This window comes from Pelecanus crispus, chromosome 2 (genome assembly GCF_030463565.1).
Source record: "Pelecanus crispus isolate bPelCri1 chromosome 2, bPelCri1.pri, whole genome shotgun sequence".
NCBI lineage: Eukaryota > Metazoa > Chordata > Aves > Pelecaniformes > Pelecanidae > Pelecanus > Pelecanus crispus.
In genome coordinates this window covers 103423276-103436780 of record NC_134644.1, presented here as the reverse complement: position 1 = coordinate 103436780, position 13505 = coordinate 103423276, and the positions used below count along the sequence as shown (strand labels likewise).

Below are 13505 nucleotides of genomic sequence, written 5' to 3'. Positions count from 1 at the left end.
ATGAAAGGATCCTTTGCCATCTTTGTACATGCTCAGGTGCTACTCGAAACACAGCATACATTAAGTCTTCTTGAACTTGGCCACTGCACTATCATTACAAAACTACAACCATACTAACAGCCATCTAGCCTCAGTCAGACCCTAGACTTACAGAAAAGTAACCTACGCTGAATTTACAACGCATAACTCTAGTAATTACTTCTTAAATCTAGGTCATTAAAAAGAATGAATTGAAGGCCAGTCAGATGATCACTGAAACCAGCAGCAATGGGAAGGAGAAAGACAGGGAAGGAGGAAGAAGGGGAAGAGACAGAAAGGGAGGTTAAGCTCTCACAGGTGGAATGAATGAAAAAAAGAGGAGGGATGTACATGCATGTGAGTAATTGCAGCAGAGCCTCTAAATACACAACTTCTACAGACAGAATAGTTCAGACCTTGCTTTAAGCCTGACTGCGTTGGTTCAACTTCACCTATAAGTTGACACAAGCAAGTTAAGCAGCTGTAGGCCCACATAATTTGGTTCAACTTGATACTACCACATCAATTAAAGCCATATAAATGGCAGGTTTAGAATCACACCCCATTAAAATTTGGCCAAGCAGCAATTACTACCTGAGACCATGTTCCACCACCAGCATTTAAAAAGCTAAGTTACTTACTGACAACAGATTAAAATGCTCTCTGGAGCAAAGCTCAGACCCTCCTTCTCCAGACACTCACCCTCTTTGAGACTCATGCTTATATGATGGAATGCTACATAAGTGCATTTAAGCAAGAAGGTAGAAGATGCCCTGCAACCAGCCTCTCACAGCCTAGGTGGTGTTACAGATAGGTGGATACTCTCATTGTTAGATTATCTGTATTAAAGGAGCAGATGCTGCTACCTGTAACGGAGCAATTCCTACTTTGAGTCTGACAAGACCCAGCTCCTAAGGAGGCTTCAAGGGTGCGAATACCAAGCAGAATCAGATATTTACACTCTGATCCTCTCAACTGGAGGACAAATGCTTACGTCCTTGCCTTTCACATGTGCCAGCTTAGGTAGTTCTCCAGCTCACACTGATTACCATTCTAAGGCACTGGCTGTTTCTTTTAAACAAGTAGCAAGTATAGCTACTTAACTCATGGATGACAATCTTGCTTCCAGGAGTAAGCATCGTAATGCTGAGTATCACAATATCTTTGTGCTTCCATTTGTGAATCTAGCTATAGATACTAGGCCATGAACAAATTAAGAGTGTCAAACAATGCCAAAAGACAAACACATAGGATAATTAGTCCCCCAGTAAACATTTACATCCAGTTCAGCATTGAAAAGAATACAAGTCTACCCAGTACAAACCAAACCTATGCTGCAGCCAAACACCACTTCCAAGCCTGCAAGAAGTCTGCCAAAAAAGGCAGGACATTTGTTTCATGAAAACCAGATTAAGTACAAAGCCAATATTGTAATACGATTCAGCTCTCAAATACTTGACAAGCTGGGTTTTAAAAAAGTACAGATTGGACTTTCCACAGTTAAGATAAACACAAACGCAAATCTGGGGTTTCTAAATATATTGTTTATTTATAGTTAAGCATTAACATCTGAACAGAAACCTGCAAGCATGCAGATATAATCTTTCAGTGATGTTTCTGTTTAAACTGAAGTCCACAGTAGCCACATGTTCCGGTCTTTGTATCTTTGTCCTGCAAAAACATAAAAATACAACAGCTGCTAGTTTCACTTTATACAACTGCTAGAAATTACAGATTTTCTCTTATTTATATGTGCCATTTTAAAATGGCTCAATATAGCTGAAGTACAGAGTTTAATCTTATTTGAAATACTGGAAATAAGAATGAGGTTCATGCTTGATTTCTGTATCCTATGCAGCTTCCCTTCTGGCAGCCTTTTAACTACCAGGCCTAATCTCAACAATAGAATTTTACAGTCAAGCCAAGTGATACCTCTTCAGCAATAAAGGATCCTCTTACCGAACTGGACATCTTAAGTCAGTTCAGTCATATCTGTTCCAATGTTCTGAAAAGATCATTTCATAATTATTTTAATACAGGATAGGATTTAGCATTTCCAAGTTCTATCTAGACAGGAATTTTGGCCTGTAATGTAAGCTGACAGAGTTAGCTGCAGAAAGGAGGAAATTTCAGTAGGATTCTGGGAGAAATTCTGAAGGAAAATGTTTTAGAGAAAAGTAGCAGTTACTACTGCATAAAATTTTAGTCTTCTCTCCAAAACATACAGGTTTTTTTAAAATTTACAAGTGTGACTGACTGTGGGCTGTTGCTGTAGTCCTCCTTAACACAACAAAAGACAAGACAGTTAGCTAAACATTAAGGGATCTTCTGTTATTTAGTAACATGACTATTTGCAGTCATGAAATGAAGTAAACTCATGGTTCCCCCTCCTTAATACAGGATTAGAAGTGAAAAATCCAGACTACCCTCCACCTCTGAAAGCCTGGATTTCAGTTGTTACAGCTAGGGGCAACAAGCTGGTCTAATTAATACCATTCTCTCTTTGCAGACATTAGCTTTCAAGAACCAAACCACAGACATCTTATAATGTGATTGTTAACACAAAAGATCTCAAAATTCACAAAAACTAAAGCATTCCTCAAGAACAGCATGGTGCAGTTCAAACGAATCAACATAAATGCAACCCATCAGCAGTGTGCTACAGAAGTTAGCTGAAGACTGAAGAACACAAGCTTCCTAGGTTTTATGAATTAGAACCTCCAAGCATTTGACTTTGAATAACATACAATGAATCATTATAAAGTGCTTACTTTGTTCAAAATAGAAATGCTTGTGATTAGTGTCAGTGTTGTTGTGACTCCTAACTATAAAGGACACCAGCTCTACCCCACCATTCTTTTTGGTATAAAGCAAACGTCAAAGTTTAAGTGAGCAAGCAAAGATTTTAAGACAACTGCAGTGAAGGTGAGCCTGAGAACAGTACCTAAGCAATAGGCCATCATTGATTCCACCAAGGCCATATGACATTAGCCTCAATATTCTTACTCTCTAGAATAAGAATACACTGGAAACTATCACTACTGTCAGGGTAAATATGAAGACGACATTTATTCTTCACTGATTCTCTGACCATGATTGAAACTTTCAATCTTCAGAATTACCAAGATTCCCAAGACTGAAAGAATTTTGATTTGGTTTTTTTTCTTGAACGTGCAAGATTCAAAATAAATTGCATATCCCTAAGAATACTGCAAATGTATCCTCAATCTACACGGTGGAATTTAAATAATTAGAGTAAGTTTCTCAAAACACAGCAAGCATGTTATTTTTTGCTCACAAGGCACTGCTTGTTCATATAATACTTCATAGTTAAATTTTTTTTTTTTTCCAAAAAAGAAATGATTGTCCCATCAAACAAATCAAAATCGAGAGCAAGAAATGCCTGGTAACTTCAAATGGAAACCCTCTAGCTGTTCTGAGTAGAAATCTTAATTTTAGATTAGGCACCAAATAAAATTAACACCTTGGGTGGTTAATCCTTCTACTTTGTTAAACTAACATCCCCAAAAGTAGATGATCTTACAAACGAGAACTGACAGGCAAAACATGCTATACACAGATCAAAAGATATTACCAAGTTTATGTATACTTTAGGATGTCCCAAAGCTCCACCACCACCATCGCATGATATCACTCTGCTTTCAACTTCACTCACAGGCTGCTCTGCTATCAAATCAATTGCAAAATTCTTGTTCACCTGTAAGAGAAAAAGGAAGCTTTCAGACACCTTCCCCACTCAAACAGAAAGCAATTGCTATTTACCGCCTCCCCAAGCGGTTCCACTACAGCCATCTTGAGAAGTTCCTGCATATGTTTCCTCCCACCTCCTCCACCAACTCTTAGGCTGTGCTATAAGCCAGATCAGTGAACTGAGCATGTTAAACTCCGCAAAAGTAATCCCCTCCCCCTAATACACAGGCCACATCAGTGCTCAGGTTTACAACATGACCTAAGCAGGTTCACCAGAGAGGTGAGCAGGAACAAGCAGCCAAGAACAGAAGATATTTAACTGACACTGCCTCTGTATTCTGCTTTAGCGACTACATGATAAAATTGCAAAAGACTCACTGCTGATAAACTCAAAAATAATGGTGGGACAAGTAAGGTCAGGAGTGAGATAAAACAACTGCTGGTAATTTAGAGCCTCTCACCACGCACCTTATTCTATCGCTGCACAGGGATCTCAGGAAAACATGAACGTGGTGCATAACAACAGTCGGAAAGGCAAAGTGTTCAGTGTTAGAAAAAAGAAAAACCTCTAAATTGTCACTATGCCAGTCTGTAAATCCATCTTATACACACTTCCTGAATATGCACATCACTGACAAGTAGGGCCTTTTCCTAGGGCACATCTACATGGCCTGACAAACGTACCCACCTCTGGACAGGCCTGCGACACAGCAACCTGTGCTGCAGCAGGACCTACAGCACCCCACCACAGCACTTTCCAGCCTCTTCCAGCCCGCTCTGCACCAGCACTGAGCAGACAGCCAACCCTACCCCTCAGCTAAACACGCTCCAGGAGGGGCCAGCTTTTTCAAAGCCAATGTTACACACGCAAGAATGTGAAATAATATGCACACCCAAAGAAGGCACTATCTACTGCTCTGTGTATAAGGCTCATAAACATGCTGGTATTTGAATGAAGATGAAATTCTTAGGAAAAAGACAGTCCATTAAATGAATCCCTAAGAAATAAAATGGTATTTTTATATAGTTCCAGTATGCAACAACTTAGAATCTTTCACCAAGCCTCCAGTTAAGTCTCCCCCAAATTTGCATTTTTTGGTACAGCAGCGGAAAAGTCAGTTTTGCCAACAAACCGATTTTCTTTAGGTAAAGAAGATGATAGCTAAATAAAGGGAACAAAAAATTAACTTTTGGTATTGAAGCAAATTGACAACATAAAGAACCCCACTCCCTGGGGCCCATGCCCGCAAGTCATATGTAATCTCTGCCAACCTGCAAGGATTTTTACTGCTGCTTTTAATAACGCTCAGAATTGTTCATCCTTCATTTCATGCTAAAGAAGGAGGGAGATAGCACCATGATGCACCTCTACTTCAGAAGCAGAACTCCATTCTTCCCAACATTTCTTAACTACAAAGGTATTTGTGGGGAGAAGGGGAAACCAAGAACCTCTCATCCACTGTACAGCTATGACTTGTCTGTGGTTCAGCCTACTAAACAAGAGAGTCTAGGAATTCGCAGGGAAAACATGCCAGAATGAAAAAGAGACTGAGAACAACTGTGTGGAAAAAAAAGAATTGGTTTCAGTTACATCGTGTCCCTTCAATTAAAGCACAGCAGTAGTTAGCTGGAAGGGGACGTTTCCCTCAGCACATCCAAACGCTCCTTACCCAATGCATAATTCAATGAGCGATTTTTTCCTGGCCGTAGCACCAGTTTGACAATCCCATTGCTGCTTTTTTCCACCTACTCGCCAGTACATGGTCTGGGAGGCAGAGAGGTAAAACGAAATGTGGAATTGACCCAGGTCCAAAGATCCAGAGGGAACACAGGGAGTCATATTTAAACCGGACCAGCTCTGAGGTCAATTCTCCTCGCAGCTTCAGAAAGCTGTAGAGCTGAAGTGGGAACAGTGGTGTCAAATTAGGTCCTGTGGTACTTTAGGGATTGTACAAGGGCAGGATGACCCTAGTCGGACTGCAGCAGATGCAGTTTAACGGTTGCCATGCTCCGTTTTCTCACAGCTACTTGCTTTAGGCCTTTGCCGGAGAGCACTGATCCCCTGGTTCTGCACATCCAGCGCAGAGAACAATGATTTTAGCTAAAACACATGCATTTCATTAACAATTAGGCTGGCAGAACTGAGGGGACAATAGCTGCATACTCTGGGCCGTGCCCCTGGCCCTGACCACCGCCCGGAGAGGCCGCATGCAGCACCCAGGCACGGGCCTGGGTGCCCTCACTGAGGGCACCTGCGTCCGGAGGCTGCGTCCCCAGACACGAAAGCTGCCGCGGCTGCACTGGGCCGATCACAAGCCAGACTCGACCGCCCAGACCGTACTGAAGGCGAAGAGAACAAGCGACCGAGAAAGTACAGTCAGCAACTTCCCAGGCTAGCTTCAGCTTCAGGAACAAGACAACATTCAGACTACAGACACGGCTGTGAAACCCTAATGCTAGCAGCTGAAACACACTGGGGGATAATGGTAAAGCCCCTGGAGAGAGATCCCGTTAACAAGCATGACTGAGGATCGTTTTAGTATTTAAAATGTAAATTTTGTTCCAATTTCACAATTAAAACCTAGCATCAAACCTTGCTCAGCAGCCTTAAAGCTTGTCTTTTGCTGGAGAAGGAGGAACTGGGCTGAACTGAAAACCCTGGGTGTCCCTCACCAGAGAGGGTCCGAAATCAGCTGCTGGCAAAGGCACATCAGAGGGACCTGTGCCCTATGGAGAATTAGACTTAAGGAGCACTTCCTACAAAGTTACAGAAGTAGCACAGAAACAGGCATTGCATTTGGGAGAGACCTACTTTGCCACTATCCTCCCAGAAGTAAACCGCTTTGGTGTTTTAAGTGACGTTTTCATTCAACTATTTTTTCTAACTATATATTCTACGTATAACCATGTAGAATCCCCATTCTTGCCACACAGCACGAGTTCAATTGTATCCGTGATATGAGGTAAACGCAATACAAAAACTCAGAAATCAGCACAATTAGTTCAGGTTAATTTAGGAAAGGAATAATTACACACAACTACATTAAAAAAAACTACCACACCTTATCTTTAATGCCTCTACTATACATACACATTTACAGCATTAACACTAAGGCACTAACCAGATGCTCAGGCATCGAGGAATACAGTTTAGGCGAAACAATCTCTGTTTCTCTCCCAAAGGCCAGCAGATCCCTCATGGAGTTGTACTGCTCAATTGTTAGAGAGAACTCTGAGCTAAAGGACTTACAATTTCACGTACCCACTCTTACTGATAAACAGCAAAAACAGGCCCACAAGGTAACTTCACAGTAGTACACTTGGCTGATGCCGGTGTTACTAGACTTTGCCTTTGAGGCTTTGTTATTTCAGAACACTCTAAATTTTAGTTTTATTTTTTACATCACTGTTTCAGCAAATGCTTCCCAGGCTCGGGAAATGAAGTGGCCTCATTAAAAACTCAGTTTGGGTAAAGATCAAGATTTTAACTATGCAGAAGCAAATTAAGCTTCAAAGCACACATTTAAACAGATATATAGATGCAAAAATCAGCAGAACATTTAATTATGTGATTTTTCTGAATCCAAACAGCACTAAAAACATGCTTAAAATTTTCTTAAAACAGATGCTTAAAAAAAAAAAGGTCTAAGTTTAAGACGCTCAAATGCCTACAACTTCCACAGCCTAAATATATGCATTTAACAGGTATAGGGCAAGTCTTGAATCTTCCAAATTTGCCAGAAGTAGGGAGGTACACAGAAACTACTATAAGCTGTCTTTAAAGAAGAATTTTCACTGTAGTGAAAAAAACACTGAAACACAAAATCCAAACCAGTTTGGTTTTGGTAGGGTTTTTTTTTGGTTGGTTGGTTTTGGTTGTGGGTTTTGGGTTTGTTGGGTTTTTTTAATGACAACCAAGTTACAGACATCAATATCAGATAGTAAGAACCACCACAAGCCACCCCCTCTCCCGTGAGTAAAAGCAGAATGAGTTACCTCCTTTTGTCGTCCAACAAATCTAGCTCTTCTATAGTCCTTTTCTTCATATACCTAAAGTATAAAATAAATTTGCTCTTATTTAAAAAGCTATGACTGTAAACAAAGAACACAAAGAACACTGTCAAGACTAAACAGTTTAAATTGTTTCCTCAGTTTCAAGTATTGCCATCAACTTACAAGTGCATACTGCACAGAAAAAGTAGTTTCCATTCCTCTCGCACAGAAAAATAAATTTTAGGTTGGAAAGTAGAAAAGAAGGGGGAGGGTGGGTTAAAGCCAGTAAACAGAAGCCTTAGCTCTGACCATAGAGACGAACATAAGATTTATTACTTATAATGCTGTTCCTTGATCCCACACTGCCATCTGGAAGGTGAACTAAAGTAGGAAATTCAAGTTTCATATCTATTTACGTTCGACTCAGGCAAGCACAGCGAGACCCTTCCAGCCACGCCTCCTTCACATCTCCGCAAGCCTCCCTAAATCGCACGCTCGGCTTTTACATTACAGGGCAGATAAAATGGAGTCACAAGGCACTGACGCAAGGCTACCTCCTACCTGTCCCCTCTTCAGCTGTATCAAATGTCGGATGCGGACCACAACGCTTGGGAACGGCCAGGGACCGTTCCTAATTAAGTCGAAACCGCGCCTACCTTTTGACTACGTGTCATCCAAGCGCATTCATTTCCGCGGCGCGCAGCAAACGAAGCAGCGCACCAGCGTGCCTCTCACAGCCCCGGGAGCATTTTCCCCGCAGGCGCCGGCACGGCGGGGAGGAGAAGCGGCCCGGACGCGCCCGCCCTCCCGGGGCAGCACCGACCCCGGGGCAGCACCGACCCCGGGGCAGCACCGACCCCGGGGCAGCACCGACCCCGGGGCAGCACCGACCCCGGGGCAGCACCGACCCCGGGGCAGCACCGACCCCGGGGCAGCACCGACCCCGGGGCAGCCCCGCGCCACCCTCACCTGCCCCGTGTGCGTCACCAGCTCGCCGGTGCCGGAGGCCCGCACGCCGTAGGGCCGAACCGGGCGGGACGGCAGGGAGCGGGGCGGCAGCAGCAGCAGCAGCAGGCGGCGGCAGAAGGTCGCGCCGGGCGCCGCCATCTTGAGCCGCCCCCGTGAGCCCCGCTGGGCGCCGCCCTCGCCCCGCCCCTCGCCGGCCCACGCGCCCTTCCGCCGGGCCGCGGCGCGCGCGCCTGCGCGGGGCCGCCTGAGGCGGGGGTGAGCGGACGGCGGCGGCGGCAGCAGCGGTCAGTGCCCGGTGCCTTCCCTTAGGGGCTGGGGCGGGCAGTGGTGTGGAGGCGGGGGGGAAGGCGAGGAGGAGTGGGATTGGGGGGGGCGTGGGGGGGGAGCGGGGCGGGTGTCCTTACCGGTGCGCTGTCCCCGCAGGGCGCGGAGCATGCTGTCCCTCCTGGCCAGGGCCGCCACCGGGCCGCTGCGCTCGCTGGGCCGCTCGCCCTTCTCGTCGCTAGCCCCGTGGTGGGCCCCGGTGAGCCGGGCCCTGCCGCTGCGCTGCGGGGCGGCCGCCCCCCGCGGCCTGCTGGCCGTCCCGCCGCCGGCCGGGCTGCTGCCGCCGCTCCTTGCGGGGCTGAAGACGAAGACGTCGCTGAAGAGGCGCTGCAAGGACTGCTTCATCGTCCGGCGGCGGGGCCGGCTCTACGTCTGCTGCAAGACCAACCCCCGGCACAAGCAGCGGAAGCCGTAGCCCCGCGGCCGGGAGCCGCTGCCGGCGGGGAGAGAGTGACCGAGGCCTGCCGGGCCCCGGGGCCTGCGCTCTGCGACCCTGCGCTGGGACCTCTGAGAGCTGGCTGCTGGGGACGCAGATCGCGAAATGGCGTCGGTGACAGCGTTTCATCTTAACGCTAGCGTAGGGCGAGTTAAGCTCGTGTCGGCCCTTGCCGTAACTTCAGACCGTGGGTGCTGAGAACTGAAATGGGAAGCCGTAGCTTTCAGGACCTCTCGTCATCTTAGCCATGAAGCCTTACTTACGGTCACCTCGCTGTTAGGCTAGTAAGGGCAAAGCTGAATCATCAGACTCTGAGATGCCTTTGTGTTTAATTAAAGCAAAATGAAAATAAACGCTGCTGATTGTGCATTATTACAGTATACAATGAATTTCTTAAAAAAAAAACCCTAGATGTGGAAAGCTGTGATAATAGAACCAATAGTTCTGAACTCAGGTGGGCTCTTAAGTGGCAAATAATATTAAATATGTTGCATTGAAAGATGATGCTCTAGCTTTTGTCTTGGTTCATAGGTGAGGTAAAAATTTCTTTTAGCTATTGAGTTGGTGCAGACATAATCCCATGTAGCTTCAGTAATGCCAATGTAAGTAATCTTTGTTACTTATCATTGTGGGTTTTGAGGTGAGATGGTGGTGTATTAATTAGTGTAAAGTAATCAACAGTTTTTTGAGTTTTAGTGTCTAAAGTCATTTAATGGTATATTGACTATTCACAGCGTATTTGGAAGTGTTGTTAGCCTTCTCTTCCTTCAGAGAAGTCCTCTCTGAGGTTTCTGGTGTACCTACTATTCTACAGTTTTCCAAACCTTAACCCAAATAAAAAGGCAATACCTGGGAATCATTGCCCTTTGGGTGGAGTTTGTAAACCGTTTTGTGTAGATATCTACAGCAAAGAAGATAAAACCAGTAATTTCAGATTCCAGCTAATTTGCCTTAAGTTTCTGCAAAACTTTAGGCTCACTCACATAAATCAGTGAGGCTTTAGAATTACACTTTTTTGGGGGGTTGGTTTTTTTTTTTTAATACAACTTTTCCGGTATCCCTTGAAACAACTGTCTCCTAATAGAGGTGTGGGGAGAATGACTGGGAACAGTAATGCCTCAAAGGTCACATAGCCAAGCATACTGTTGAATGCAAACTCCAGTGGCCTGGTATCCATGCATTACAATTAGACAGCCAAAATTGCTACAGTCCCCAAAGGTGTTCCTCATGCTTCTGAATATGGCTGTGTTTGAGGCAGGAGTGTTCCATCTTCCTGTGAACCAAAAGTTTTCAACACGAGGTACCAAACTAAACTTTTGGACAAGCATCAAGTTACTGCTACAAGTTTGCCAGAGTACTGTGAGGGAGTGTCCCCAATTTAGAAGAGGTGAAATTGGTTGAGCACTGTGTTTGAGGTTGCTGTAACATTGGATAGTACGATGTCTTGAAGAACTTTTCTGCCCAGTTATAATCCTACAACTTTAAAATTCCAGTAACTTTTATAATTGCATCTTTTCTTGCTAGGTGCTTGGTGGACAATGAGAAGCTAAGCCTGGAAAGCTGTGGCTGAGTGACCCAGAGGCAATAGTTATTAACTGGTTCCCATACGTTGGGCAGTTTATCTTTTCACTTGTCTATCTCATCACCGGAAATGTGGGTTTGGAGAGAGAGGAGCAGGTTAGTTAACGTACACATCCGTCTTAAGGGGCATCAAACAAGTTCACGTCAATGAAGGGGGAGAGAAATGGCTAGCTTCGTCTAACTAAAGAGAGACAGATTGATTCAAAATGTAAAAGCTTCCTCAAAACCAAAGAACCTTGAAGTAGTGGAAAACTTGCTGTACTTCAAAAGGTTTAGTTGAAATTTAGGCACTCACAAATAACAACTTTTCCTTTCTAAATACCAGTAGCTTGTGCATGTAAACAAAATGTAAGCAGAGAAATTTCTTGGAAATGTTTTACACCTCTAACACACTTTGCCAGTTAAGTAGTCTAAGCAACTGGAGATTTTAAAAGCTCTAATTCTCAGATTGGAGTTAATGGTACACATTTCTAGGTGTGTGCTGTGTATTTGTTCTAGCAGAAGAAAAGGCCTGTATGCTGTGAACCCCTGTGATACCTTGTGAGTGTAGCTATTAGTCCACCTGTAAGGTAAACAGTGTATGTATGTCCAGAAAACCCAGTGATTTCCAGGCCCACCCACTTTCCTGGAGGATCATGAGTAACACGCAGGGACTGAGCTGTGGACTGAATGAGTTGGCCATCAGATGAAGCGAGGGTCTGCAGCTTTTTTTTAGGAAAGGTAATTGGCAGCTGGTCTTACTGCCTCCCAAACAATTCAGGCCCTTGGTTCTGTCAGAAAAAGGGCAGCTCTCTGGTACAAGACAAATTGTGCTGGTGGGTTGCTGGGGAGGTGTTCAAACAAGGGCTTGCTTGCCAAGAGCAACATCAGATGGTGGAGAGAGCGACCTGCGAGTATGAGTTGCCAGGGCTAGGAGCAGCAGTCGATTTCTGGCCAGACTTTTCGAATGCAGTAGCGTGCGGAACTCAGGGACAGATTTACTCATGCCAGGCTGGTGTCTGTTAAGTGTGGTCTAAACTCGGCAACAGGGAGTGAAATTTAGGGATAGGATTACTATACAGCAGAGGGGGGCACAAATTACTATGTTTTCATCTCCCCCTTTAGCCTAAGACTTAAGTTTTTATACAATGCTGACTCAGCAGCCTATTTCACCAACTTACAATTTGGAAAAATTGTTTCGCAATTAAAGCCATTGAATTTAGTGCTGCTAGTTAGAAACTTGAGATGTAAAGTAATTTGAATTCAGATGTTTAATGTGGCTGTAAATTATTCGCGTGTTGTCATCTGAACAGTCAGTTTGTGATACCTGGGGTGGAGAGCTCAAAAGAATGGAGCATTCACGGCCATCACTGAAATGGCGTATTTGGGTGTACTAATAGATTTTGGAAAGAGGATTATAGGATTAGAAGCTAGAAGGCTCTGAATAGTGATTGTACTCTGCCATTGACTTGCTGTATAATCTTGAAAAAGTAATTCTGCCTTTGTCTCTATTTCTCCATCTGTTAGGCAGGAGTACTGAATTTAGTCCTGCAATACTAAAAATACTAATCTATATTAGTTCCATAATTGTATGTGTTTTCTTTTTCATTTCTTCCCCCTCCACAGATGTTGTGTGGGCAGAAGATGAAAGGGAGGGGAATGATAAGGAGAGTGCAGCTAGAATGTAAAATGGTTTAGGGGGGAAATAGGACCCAATAACACAGGAAGAAGAATCCATACACTGAAAACTGAAATAAGACTCAGGCTCCAGTTACATTTTCAGCTTTCGGTTTCCTGCTGGTTTTGTGTCTAGGTTACCCCTTCCAGAAATTCTTCATTCTCCTTTGAATTCCTACAGCGGAGTAGGAGTGTGATGACTGATGTCTCCTATGACTGTCTTCATTGTACAGTTATGAAAATCACTTGCAGTTGTGAGTGACTGAACTTGCTTAACTCCTCAGAACTGTTGTAGGGAATGAGACTGTCAGATTCCCAATACATAACAGGTAGGGATGTATTTAGGTCAACTGGAGGATAAATCTTAGAGCTCGCATATATTAATGACTGTCAGACTTTGTCTGTGGTTGTGTGTATGGGAATTACAATACTGGTTGCTGAATTAAGGACAATAGCTCTCCAACAATGACAGGTGAGGGAGAAGTCTTTGGGAAGTGTGCTACTGGGGGAGCTGTGTCTGCTCAGGTCGAAGCAGTACACACTGAGGTTAGCTGACTGACAGGTGACTTTTCCAGATTCTGACACCACTGAAGTCAGTTAAAATAATAGCTGGGTTTTTGGTTCTGTAGACACCATGTTGCTCTTCTGATTATTTTATCATACTGTGTACATAAGCAAAAAAAATAAAAATAAGCACAAAAGCGAGCAAACCTTAAGAGCAATTGCTAATGCCTTTGCGAAGTATTAGCAATTGGAAACTTTCCTTTATTTGTAAAGGTGAAGTAGATGACTCTTCTGTTCTGTAATAGCCATGAGT

General features: G+C 44.2%; 2 protein-coding genes across 2 annotated transcripts; one reads left to right on the top strand and one right to left on the bottom strand.

The window, feature by feature from the left end:
• Positions 1 to 1549: 1549 nt before the first annotated feature.
• NDUFS6 (NADH:ubiquinone oxidoreductase subunit S6) lies at positions 1550 to 8829 on the bottom strand. The gene is made up of 4 exons (XM_075706130.1): positions 8692 to 8829; positions 7726 to 7779; positions 3614 to 3736; positions 1550 to 1689 (listed from the first exon to the last, which is right to left on the bottom strand). The coding sequence occupies exons 1-4, from the start codon at positions 8827 to 8829 to the stop codon at positions 1624 to 1626; spliced, it is 381 nt and encodes a 126-aa protein (XP_075562245.1). The 3' UTR covers positions 1550 to 1623.
• Positions 8830 to 9124: 295 nt separating this feature from the next.
• Positions 9125 to 9430, top strand: MRPL36 (mitochondrial ribosomal protein L36). The gene has a single exon (XM_075705037.1). The coding sequence runs from the start codon at positions 9125 to 9127 to the stop codon at positions 9428 to 9430; it is 306 nt and encodes a 101-aa protein (XP_075561152.1).
• Positions 9431 to 13505: the final 4075 nt, after the last annotated feature.

What these genes read in the sequence shown, in the direction of transcription:
- NDUFS6 (XM_075706130.1), bottom strand. Translation starts at nt 8,829, where the DNA reads ATGGCGGCGCCCGGCGCGACCTTCTGCCGCCGCCTGCTGCTGCTGCTG. An exon ending in TGGTGACGCACACGGGGCAG is followed by an intron (nt 7,780 to 8,691) that starts GTGAGGGTGGCG and finishes TTTATACTTTAG; the next exon opens with GTATATGAAGAAAAGGACTA. An exon ending in TTGTTGGACGACAAAAGGAG is followed by an intron (nt 3,737 to 7,725) that starts GTAACTCATTCT and finishes TTTCTCTTACAG; the next exon opens with GTGAACAAGAATTTTGCAAT.
- MRPL36 (XM_075705037.1), top strand. Translation starts at nt 9,125, where the DNA reads ATGCTGTCCCTCCTGGCCAGGGCCGCCACCGGGCCGCTGCGCTCGCTG.